This window comes from Ailuropoda melanoleuca, chromosome 1 (assembly GCF_002007445.2).
Source record: "Ailuropoda melanoleuca isolate Jingjing chromosome 1, ASM200744v2, whole genome shotgun sequence".
Classification (NCBI taxonomy): Eukaryota; Metazoa; Chordata; class Mammalia; order Carnivora; family Ursidae; genus Ailuropoda; species Ailuropoda melanoleuca.
Window position 1 is genome coordinate 169,400,107 of NC_048218.1, and position 12,481 is coordinate 169,412,587.

Consider the following 12,481-nt stretch of genomic DNA (forward strand, 5'->3'; position numbering starts at 1 on the left):
AGCTGTTGATAAAAGTTTCTAATAATCCTTCCAATTTCATTGGTGTTGGTTGTGACCTCTCCTTTTTCATTCATAATTTTATTAATTTGGGTACTTTCTCTATTCTTTTGGATAAGTCTTGCCAGCGGTTTGTCAATTTTATTGATTCTCTCAATGAACCAGCTTCTAGTCCTTNCAGCTTCTAGTCCTGTTGATCTGCTCTACTGTGCTTCTGGTTTCTAATTCATTGATTTCTGCTCTAATCTTGGTCAACTCCTTCCTTGTGAGTGGGTTAGGCCTGTCCCTCTGTTGCTGTTCCAGCTTCTTGAGGTGAGAATATTAAAACTGCATTTTAGATTTTTCGATTCTTTTTTTTTTTAAAAGATTTTATTTATTTATTCAACAGAGATAGAGACAGCCAGCGAGAGAAGGAACACAAGCAGGGGGAGTGGGGGAGGAAGAAGCAGGCTCATAGTGAAGGAGCCTGACGTGGGGCTCGATCTCATAACACCGGGATCACGCCCTGAGCCGAAGGCAGACGCTAACCGCTGTGCCACCCTGGCGCCCCTAGATTTTTCTATTCTTTTGAGTGAGGCTTGGATGGCTATGTATTTCCCCCTTAGGACTGCCTTTGCAGTATCCCATAGGTTTTGGACCGTTGTGTTTTCATTCTCGTTGGTCTCCATAAATTGTTTAAATTGATTTTTGATTTCCTGGTTTATCGAATCATTCCTGAGCAGGATGGTTCTTAGTCTCCAAGTGTTTGAGTTTCTTCCAAATTTTTCCTTGTGGTTGAGTTCCAATTTCAAAGCGTTGTGGTCTGAGAATATGCAGGGAATAATTTCAGTCTTTTGGTATCGGTTGAGACCTGTTTTGTGACCCAGAACATGGTCTATTCTTGAGAATGTTCCATGGGCATTAGAATAGAATGAGTATTCTTTGATTCTGGGGTGTAGTGTTCTATATAGATCTATGAGGTCCAACTCGTCGAGTATGGCATTCAAAGCTCTTGTTTCTATGTTGGTTTTTTGGTCCGGTGCTCTGTCTATTGCTGATAGTGGAGTGTTGAGGTCCCCTACTATTAATGTATTTTTATCCATATGTCTCTTTATTCCGGTTAAGTGTTGGCTTGTGTATCTTGCTGCCCCCCTGGTGGGGGCATATATATTTACAATTGTCATATCCACTTGTTGGATACATCCTTTAAGAATAATATAGTGCCCTTCTGTGTCTCTAACTATAGTCTTTAGTTTAAAATCCAATCTGTCTGATATGAGAATTGCTACCCCAGCTTTCTTTTGAGATCCACTGGTGTGAAAGATGATATTCCATCCCTTTACTTTCAGTCTGAATGTATCTTTAGGTTCAAAATGAGTCTCTTGTAGACAGCAAATGGATGGGTCATGTCTTACTATCCAATCTGCAACCCTGTGGCGTTTTATGGGAGCATTTAGGCCATTTACATTGAGACTGATTATTGAGAGATATGATTTTAATGATGCCATGTTGCCAGTAAAGTCTTTGTTTCTATAGATTGTGATTTTCTGTTCTGTATCACTCTTGGGGCCTTTTTACTTTTATAGAACCCCCCTTAATATCTCCTGTAGGGCTGGTTTCATGGTTACAAAATTGGTCAATGACTGGCGATTCTGGAAGGTCTTTATTTCTCCATCCATTCTGAATGACAGCCTTGCTGGATAGAGGATCCTTGGCTGCATGTTTTTCTCTGAAAGAGCTTTAAAAATGGCCCCCCAATCCTTTCTCTCATTCCAGGTCTGACGTAATTCTGATACCTTTGCCTTGGTACGTGAGAGATTTCTTTGCCCTGGCCGCTTTCAATACTGTATCCTTGGATCTAATATTTGCGAATTGCACTATAATGTTATGTGGCGTAGGTTTGTCGTGGTTGAGCTTGGGAGGGGTCCTCTCTGCCTGTTGGACAGGGATGTTTATTTCCCTTGCTAGAGTAGGGAAGTTTTCAGCTAGAATTTGTTCAAATAGCTCTTCTAGACCTCTGTTTTTCACCACCCCCTCTGGGATGCCGATGATTCTGACATTGGAATGTTTCATTGAGTCAGTAATCTCCCGTAACCTACATTCCTATGCGTGGATTTTTTTGAGCCCAGATTCTATTTTAGTTTTTTCTTCTACTAACCCATCCTCCAATTCGCCAATTCGTTCTTCTGCCTCATTGACCATGAAGAGCCTCTAGTTTTGACTGCAGTTGGCTCATAGAATTTTTAATTTCTGACAAATTCGCTCTCATTTCCGCCCTTAGAGATTCTATATTCTCATTAACATTTTCATTAATACTTTTTTCAAGTATGCACATCGTCTTGACCATTGTTACTCTGTATTCCCATTTCTGATAATTTGGTTATATCCATATCCATTAGTTCTGTGGCAGAGGCCACAGACTCTTTGTCTTTTCTTTGCTGGGGGGGGGGATTTCTCCTTATTGTCATTCTGATGAGGAGAGGTTGCGGGGTTGTCCAGAGCCCAAATTATTGACCGGGACCCAGGCCGTGCGCCCTTGTTTTATAGGGATCTTAGGGATGTGGGCTTCTTGAGTTTTCTGCCTGCCTTCTGGGGGAGGGGCCTGCCGCGCTGATACTCAGGCAACCCTGTTTGGGTAGCGTTTCCGTGTCCCCTGCAAGGGGGGATGGGGATGGGCACACCGTGAGCCGGTCTTTCCAGGCTTTTGTTCTCTGGAGGCTTTCCCTGGCGGTTTGGTGTGCCTCTTCTGAAAGTCAAAGCAACAGTGGCCGAATCTCAGCCTCTGTCTCAGAACAAAGGGATTGCGGATCATTCTCCACTGATGTTCTGGCCACTTTAACTCTGTTACTGTTGGTGCTGCTCAACCCTATAGCGTCCCGGGATGTGCGCCCCACACCCAGCGTCCCAGCCCTCACTTCCAGGGCCGGTGCGTCTCTGTCCTTTGTGTTTTTAACACCACCAGCCGGCAGTCGCCCGTGTACTCCCAGAGCTCCCGGTCTCAGTCTGGTTCCAGTGAGCGCGCCGGAGCTCCCCGTGAGAAGTCTGGTGGTGCGCATTCCCCGGCTCACGGTCTCAGTCTGCTCTCTCGTGGGTGCCGTCCGCGAGTCCGCCCGCTCTCCGGTGCAGGTGGCTACCGCTTCCCGGTGCCCGGACATGGCGGCTCCCTGCCCCTTCCATTTATCTTCCGATATCTGTGCGTGGTTTCATGGCTCCCCGTTTCATACCTCAATACTCAGCGCTGGAGATGTTCATTTGTAGAGATCCAGATGTATCTTCCTGCATCTCAGGCTGATTCTGTGGATGTTCAGGCTGGTCTGGTACCTATCCAGCTCGACTCGGGACCGGCTGAAAAAGGGGTCCCCCTACTCCTCCGCCATTTTAACTCCTCTAAAATTGTGTTTTGACTCCGAAAGCTTGGAAATGTGGGAGTCCCAAAATTGGTGCACACAGGTGGTGACGTCAGAGGTGATTAATTTTCTGAATTTTGTATCGTAAAAATGGCTAACTTTTAGCACCAGAAAAACATTAATAAATGTTAAAATGGTAAATCATTTATCTAATAGCCAAATAGATATTGATTATCCCAAAAGGAATGTAGGGCATTCTATATCCAAACTGTATCCAAAATAGTTTAAGTTAATAAAAAAAAGCAGTAGGGTAAAGAACAGTGTACTTGGTGTGCTTCGTTTGTGTGTATGGGGAGGACACGACATGTACATCCATATAAACACAGACATGGCTCATTATGAATAGAACACCTCTGGAAGTATACCTGAGGGAGGGACATTTATTTTTCACTTATACTTATTTATATGCAAATATAGCACCTCATGTTTTTTCATTACAAAAGAAAAATGAAATCAATGGCATTTTGGTAAGCCCAGACTAATTTCCCTGTGAACAAAAAACCGAAGTTAATTTGAGATTATGAAAGGTAGAAGGACCAAAACTATGCTATTAGCAGCTCATTTCTGCTATAGTTATATAGGCTGCATTTTTGTTTTAAAGTTTCAATGTTATTTCTGTAATTTTTTCAAGAATTAAATCTGCACTCTAACTCTATCCAACTGGATATTTTCCTCCTAAAAAAAAAAGAACAGGCACAATAGGGGAAACTAAACTTAATTCTCAGGCAATACTGACGGTTCAACTTGAAAACTCATTCGTTGCAGAAGTTTCCAGTCAACAATTATGCCAGGCATAGTGCTAAGTATCAGAAAAGAGAACTAAGGGCATAGAAAACTTGCTTTTGTTCAAGATCCCTGGGAAGAGCAAGACAGTGTATTCCCCAATCCATGGATTTATTTTCCTTGAATAAAGGATATCAAACTCATTATTAAATCACATTATTTTTGTTATTTGACTCTCTTTATAACTGCAACTGCTTGTTTTGGTTTTTTGGAGTGGAGAACCCACAAATTCCAGCTGTAACATTTTCCAGTTCTAAATGACTGTGGTCTGGGGGTGTTAAGAAAACCACAGGCCCAAAATGGAGCCACTTAGGCCATGTCACCAAACGGGGCCTTAATATATACTCTAATTATAGTTTCAACCTCCTCCATAAATGTAGTCTTAACCATCTGCAAGAATTTTCTGATCAGTACCAATAAACTAATCTGTCCCATGGGCCCCCTTAATCCCCCCCAAAAGATGAGGTAATCTATATGACAAGACTCCCTGCTCTTCCACCTAAGGGAAAGGGACCTTGCCTGGAACAATACTTTCTTTTCTTTTGCTAATAACTTCATTCACATTCACCACCCTCCTTATAGAAATCTTCCATTTCGTACAACTCTTTAGAGCATCTCTCTACTGTTAGATGGGATGCTGCTGGATTCATGAAACAATAAAGCCAATTAGATCTTCAAATCTAATTAGGTTGAATTTTTGTTCTCTAACACAGGTAAAAAAAAATTGGTTTGAATTCTGATTCATTCTCACTGCTGTGTACTTTGGACAAGTTATTTAACCCTTCAGAGCCTCAATTTCCTCATTGGTGAATATGTCACAGCAAACATCTCTTTCATCTCTGGAAAAGGCACTTCACAATGCTGGCTTCTGCTCCTTCCGTTGAAAGCAAGTCATTTCTCTCAGCAGCCTCAGGCGGCAGCTCAGGACTGGAGCACTGGCATCACAAAGGCTGAGATGTGGACGAGCAGAGAAGCCTGGCCACCCCAAGCCCGGCTTCACATCTTTTTATAGATCTGTAGCTTTACAGGGCTTTGCCAGCTGCTCCCAAGTGGAGGTGGGCAGAGACCTGGTAGAGGACTTCCCACAGACGCCATCCCCAGCTGGGCTTACTCCCTTTCTAGGCCATGGGACTCAGAGACTCCTCTTCCATATCTGGGTTCAGGGATCACTGTCTTTTCCCCCATGTTCATGGTCCATCAGCATTCAGCCAAGTCTATCCCCATTCTCTTGTGAGGCTCATAAAATATGCCTTATTATAGATATTAAACTATCATGTTAAAATCTCAGAATAAGGAAGGGCAGGCCAGGGACTCTGACATCTTTTTTCTCCAACATCAGTTCCAACATTTTTCCTCATTGATTCCAACAGTTGGAAGCTATACCAATTAAGAGGCTGAACTGGGACGATTACCCAGATCTCGTGACATCTGGAGTTCTTTCACTGAGCTGCAACATTGTTCTACGTCAGCAATGCATTTCTTGTACTAACAACTGTTCATGGGTTAAATAAATTGTGCAAACGTGCACAGCCCAGAGCCCATGTGCTCACTTGTACATGACTGTCAGTATATGTTTAGCTGAATTCTGCAATTATTTTAGCACTATGTTTGTCACTAGACAACAGAAAACTCCAGGAACACTTTAAATTCAGAGCTTGAGAACAATTTGATTTGGGCACAAATACTGTTGTAAATCTAGTTTTTCCTAAAATTTTCCCCCCACGTTGCTCATTTATCCACTTTTTTAAATTACAATAAAATTTATATACCATACCTCCCTCTGTTTTGACAATATCCTCCCCATCCCAAAGCAAAATACTATGAGGTTAGAGGAAGGTAGTAACAAGGACAACGACCTCATGCCGTCTCTGAGGCAGGGGGTGGGTTGAGTGTGCGCAGATATTAAATGCATACACGTCTGGTTGTTGATGCTGGGAACATCCATGTAGTGACAGATAATTCTAAGGAGTCTGCGAAGGGAAATGTCAAGCTAGGAGTCCACATCTGAGCCAACCCTAACATTCACGAAGTTAATGGGAAACAGAGTTATAGGGTTTTTAATCACGGATTTTAGCAAGGATAAGCTTCCATCATTCTGGTTTGCAGACCAGAAATCACTTTATTATAGCAGAAAACTTTCCCTGTCTGTGCTCAGCGGCACCCAGGCACCAAACTGGCCAGGCCCTCCTCCTTTCTGGCCAGGGACTGAACTGAGAGAGACCCAGAAACCTGAGAGATAGGAAGCAAATTGAGGCTGGGTGGGTGTCTGTGTACTCAAAGAGTGTCTTAAACTCTTAAAGGGACTTGTACCTCTCCTATAAGGAGTAATACATAAGCATTTTAGCCCAGATCTGTGCCTTAACCTTGTAAACCTCCAGGGAAGGACTCATTTTAATACTTCAGAACAGCTGCAAAGTATGGCGAGACTTAATGATTTAATATTTTCTTTATCCTGAGCCTCTTCTTATGCACCAACTTTAAAGACCCTTCAGAATAGATTAAGTATTGGAAGTTACTGAGGTTAGGGAGAATTGACCAAGGGAAAAGTGAAATGTTTTCCTTTGGCCCTTATCTTAAGATGTGAAAGGAAACAACTTTAGTAGGTGTGATATTGCGACTTATAATAAGAAATATGTATTTGGTCTTCACTGTTCTGGCACACAGCTGCTAAAACCTTGTAATTACCTCCTCCCCACTCGTGTTCTCGCTCGCTGTCTCTCTTTCTCTCAAATAAAAATCTTAAAAAAAAATTCCAACAAGCAAAAAACAAAAATCCAAAAATGGATTTCAGACACCTTCAAGGTTGAACACGTGGAGGTGTGGTGTATCTGGAGAGGACGTGGAAGCTCCATGCCCCTTCCCACATACCTTGCCCTACATATTTGCTCCATCTGACTGCGCCTGACCTATAACCTTTTATAACAAATCAGTCATCAAGTAAATAAAATGTTTTCCTGAGTTCTATGAGCTGCTCTAGCAAATTAACCAAACTAGAGGAGCGTGCTGGGGGAATCTCTGCTGTACAGACAATGGGTTAGCAGCAACCTGGACTTGTGGCTGGCAACTAAAGCGTGTGGAAAGGGGTAATCTTGTGAGACTGAGCCCTTAACCTGTGGGTTCTGATGGTGATTCCAGGTAGACAATGTCAGAATTAAATCTGTAAGACATGTAATTGGTGTCCTCTCAGAACAGGAAAATTTCTTGGTGGTGTTGGAAAACTCCCACACAGTTAGAGTAGTACTCTTAGTATGAGTGTAGAAAAGGAAAACGGGAGTGTTTTTTCCTTTATAGCAGATGAGGGATGAGAAATGCCATGAATCGTTACAGCAAAGAAAACTTCCCTTTGGCTTCATCTCTGGATGAAGGATTGTGATGGAGGCTTCTCCACTCTCATTCTCGCCATCATTACTCCAGAGTTTTTCTAAAGGGACAGAGAAGGACTTAGTCCCTGAAGTTGTTTTGGGTATAAACAGAATTAACTTTTTAGATATGATATTTCCAGAGCAAATACTTCCACTATTTTCCGGTGGAAAGCTGTGGCATGCCATACGCTTAGGCCTCTCTTAGCAAGAATAATGAAAATTTGCCTATATTAAGATGGTGATACAGGCTACCAGCCATTCCTTAGAAACATTAATGCTATCTTTTATGGATTGGGACTTAAGGGAGCTTGGAAGCAAGGAAGTAACATCTTCATCAATACCCAGTGATCCAACAATACTTTCTTTTGCCACAGGAGGTGTATAAATAACATGTGGCCAAACTAAAATCCACATTCCTGAAAAATATGTATAAGCTTCTGCCTAAGTGGAAAAGGAATGTGATGAGAACTGACTACACATTTTGAAATCTGTTATTATTAGCAATGTACTTCCCTAAAAAGTCCATTTTACAACTGTTTCTCCAAATTTAAAGGAACATTTTTCCGAGGCTTGACAATTCTTTAGTTCATTTAACATGTTAAAAAAGGTATTTCTCAAAGTCTAAAGTAATATTTAACTATTAAAAATAACAGATCTGAGGGGGTGCCTGGCTGGCTCTGTCCGTAGAGCATGTGACTCTTGATCTCAGAGTTGTGAGTTTGAGCCCCACCCACACTGGGTGTAGAGATTACTTAAACAAACAAAAACCAACCAGACCTAGAATGGGAATGTGTTTATTGTGTAGTTGGCTTTTGCGCTGTGACAGCTGAGAAGTGTGTACTCTCTGTAGTTAATCCTTAGAATGAAAAAAAAAAAAGTTGGTGGACGCCCATTATTTTGTACCATTTATGAAACCTTGCTATTGTATCATTCAGACTGTAATAAGTTTCTCTGAGCAGTATGAAGACTAAATTTAGATAAGAGAGGAAAAACTTCATCTTCCCAATTGGGTATGGAGAAAGAAATCTTTATTTTGCCAAGTATTTAAAAATACTCTTGTATTTCTGAGTGCTGGCACAGGATTTCTTTTGGAAGAGTCCTTCATGTAAGCATATTCAATTCCAGCTGTTCCCACAGCTTGCTCCTATGGGGTGGAAGGCAGAGATGACACTGCCACATATATACAGAATCTCCATTCTGTTATGTCCAGCAGACAAGGACACTTAACAATAGGGTTGGAGCATGGTTAGAATACAGGGTGGAAGACTCAGATGCCTGTGGGGTCCTGGCAGGTATGATCAAAAGGTAAGAAAAGGTAAGGTCAAGTGTAAGAAACTGACGAGAGGAGTGTGAGGGGACCTAACCAGGGCAACCAGGGGGTAAAAGAATTTGAATTCAATTTGTAAAAAAAACCCCTATGGGGCTTCCCATTTTACATGGCTGGCTGGACAACTTAGTTATTTGCCTTCCTTTTCATTGCAGTCTGATATCCCTACAGTGAGACTTACCAGTCAATAAACCAGCACTTTTGCATTCTCTCTTTCCCAACTGCTCCCTCCAAAATAGCTTTATCATTAATGCCTCACTCTTAATGGGGGAAATCCAAGGATGCCTGCACATTAGGGAAAATACCTCCAAGTGAAAGAAATCTCAAGAAAAGGCAAAGAAGATACAGACAACAAAGAAAAAAGCAAATGAAAAAAAATTAGTATCCTCAAAGATGACAGATTTGTTATTGAGGAAACAATAGGATGCTATGAAAAAAGAATTCTCAGAATAAGAAGATCTCCAAAGTTAAAAATTGAAACTTAAAGTGCAATGGTGGAAGGATTGGAAGATAAATCTTATAGAAAGTATAATGAAAAGAGGATCACAGAAGTCTAAGAGTAAGAAAAAACAAAATGGAGGGAAAGAAATTAAAACACAGATCATATATGAATATTAGATACCCACGAAGTATCAAGAAAATTAAAACACTGAAATCTGTTGAGAAAAAGTTCACATCATGAAACTGCAAGGGGCACGTGGGTGGCTCAGTTGATTAAGTGTCCGACTCTTGATTTCAGCTTAGGTCATGATCTCAGGGTTGTGAGATTGAGCCCTATGTCGGGCTCCCCACTCAGCTGGGAGTCTGCTGGAGATTCTCTCCCTCTCCCACTCCCCTCAGTGCATGCTCTATAAAATAAATAAATAAATCTTAAAAAAAAAAAGAAACGGCAAAATACTAGATATAAAGAATTCTTTAAAGTTTGCAAAAGGGGAGGTAGAACAAGTTCCTTATAAAAGAAAGGGAGTCAGAGTGGCATCAGATTTCTCTGCAATACTGGGAGCTAGGAAATGGTGGCATACCACCTTTGAAAGCAAGTGAAAATAACTTTTAGCCTAGAATTCTATACCTAGCCCATCTAACTATCATGTCTGAGGGTAGGATAAAGACATTTTCAGATATATAAAGACTCAACAAATTTACCCCAATGCACTTTTTTTTTTTTTTTTTTACAGATTTTATCCACTTATTTGTCAGAGAGAGCGAGCTAGAGAGCGAGCACAAGCAGGGCGAGCAGCAAGCAGAGGGAGAAGCAGACTCCCTGCCATGCAAGGAGCCTGATGTGGGACTCGATCCCAGGACCCTGAAATCATGACCCGAGCCCAAGGCAGACACTTAACCAACTAAGCCACCTAGGGACCCCATCCCAATGCACTTTTTATAGGAAGTTACATAATATACTCCAACAAAATGAAGACAGAAAGAGGAAGACACAGGGTCCAAAAATGGGATCCAAGACAGGAGAGTGACGAAGGCAGTTGTACACCAGGTCTAGAATGTAACCAGAGTGTACTGGAGAGGAACAGATGGAAGAGCCTTGGTTTTAAAAACAAACTGATAGACTGTCTGATATGTAGGAACACGTAGAAAAAGTACTCTCAGCTTTTAGAGCCTTTCAAATAAAATTAGCAGCAGTAATAGGAAACTTAAGCAAATGAAAAAAATCGAGGTGCTTATTAACTAGATGAAAAGCAACTGTGCTAGAAAGCAAAACAAATCACAGAACACCCTTTGGCTCAAAAGTGAACAATACTGAATAGTATAATAATGCTAATACCCACTATTGATTTAACAAAAACTATCATGGCGCTGTACTGGAAAGATGGATGCAAGAGGGGTAGGGAAAGAGAACTAAACCCTCATGTATGTGACTTGAGGTTTATAGGTAATGTCTATTGTTCAATCTATAAAAGCAGCATAAACATATAATTTGGAAATAAGTCCTAAGTCCCAGAAGAAAAAAACATTTCCTTATTGTAAACTTGATTAGGAAGGTTGGAGGGAGGGTTGCAGGGAGTATGTGGGTGACTACAGAACAGGGATGTGAACCACTATTTTTTGAAATTAGTCTCTTATTTGATGTTTAAATTACAGTATTACTCTAAAAGTAAAAATCTTGATTTAAAAGCAAACAAGTCCCTGAATTAGCCAAACCAAATATGTCAGCAGCCCAGGAAGTTTAAATACCTGAAGTGGAAAAATCCAACTGAGTTGGGAAACAGACACCGCTTTAGTTTTGCTAGTTTACAGGTCAATGTATCCTTGATCAGGTTGCTTAACTGCTGAACCTCCATTTCCTCATCTGCAAAAGGAGGTTATAATCTCTCTGATACCTGAGTGCTCTGTGAGCTACAAAATAAATGTATAGTGTTAACCAGTATCTGGTACCCCCACAGTTAAAGATACTGAGGGTCAGACTGGGCTGTGCGAAGCTCACGCTTATGCTAGGGAAAGATATTTGAAGATCTGCATGGTCTAGGACATGGCCACAGAGGGTCCAAAGGGGCCAGGACTGTTGCTGCTAGTAATGCAGCGCCTGTATCCTGCAACCACTGCCTTACTGAGGTGAAATTCAGCTCAAGGGTCACACTGAAAAGAGCAGTCCAGCCTCCAACACTGCAATGCATTTTGCGTCAAAGCTCCCAGGTTAATTATAAAGAATCTGAATCCTTTGAGGACTTTTCCTTACATGATCATCTTAGGTTAGGTGATCCATGTGCCTGAAATACAAACGAAGTATGTATTGAAGAACTCCGTGAGCACCAAACTTGTAACTTGGCCAGCGAAGTACAGAAAGACAGAAGCACAGAGAAGAACTGGAAGATCATGAATCCACCTCCCACCTGATGTTTCAATCTCCTTTACAGCCTGCCCTCCTCCCGCGGGTTATGGGCTCTCTCCCTGACCGCTGGAGCTGGGGGCGCACGGTGCCCCTTTAAGTCAGGCCATGCTGACCAGCAACCACAGGAGACTCTGGCCGTAATTCTTTTTGTTGAGCTGGAATTGGCCTCTTTGTAGCCCCCACCCTTCATACTGGTAAAAACCGGCAGGACTAAAGAGAACAAGTCTCCACTCTCTTCCACCTTCGGGATCTTTAGGGACAAATCCTCATCCCATTCTCCAGCTCCGCCCCCCCCACCGCACCAACGGTAGAGGACGGCGTGTTCTCTTCCCTTCTTAGCAGCAGATGAAGAGAATGGGGGTTTTATCCGGTTCCCGGGGGGCACTGTGAACCGACCACTCTGAAAGGGCAGGACGGCAGCCCTCACTGCACCTGCCGCGTATTCAGTCCTCAAATCCCCACCGAGCTTCTACTAAGTGCCGCACGGTCCTCAGCGCCAAGCAGAGCCCCGGCCGCACGCCGATCTCGGACTGACAAATAAAGCCAAGCTTCCCTGCCGGCCCAGGCCGCTCGGCGCGCCGGGGGAATGGCCCTTCCCTCCCCGCGGAGGCGCGACTGGAAGTCCGGATGTCAGCGCCGCACGGGTCCCCGGGGACCCAGCCTCCTGCGTCCCCGCGGTGCCGGGCCACCCCGACTCCGCGCCTCGCGGAGGAGGCGCCGACTCACAAGGACTCCAGGTGTTTGAGCTGCTGCAGCTGCTGCGCGTCGTGCCGCCGCCGCTTCT

At 42.8% G+C, this 12,481-nt stretch overlaps 1 protein-coding gene across 1 annotated transcript in view; it reads right to left on the bottom strand.

Moving 5' to 3' along the window:
* Nucleotides 1-11,482, bottom strand: part of LOC100473127 (RP9 pre-mRNA splicing factor) — a 19,603-nt gene extending 8,121 nt beyond the window's left edge. Inside the window, 1 exon segment of the mRNA XM_034644796.1 lies at nucleotides 11,417-11,482. Coding sequence (XP_034500687.1) covers nucleotides 11,417-11,482 — 66 coding nt within the window.
* Nucleotides 11,483-12,481: the final 999 nt, after the last annotated feature.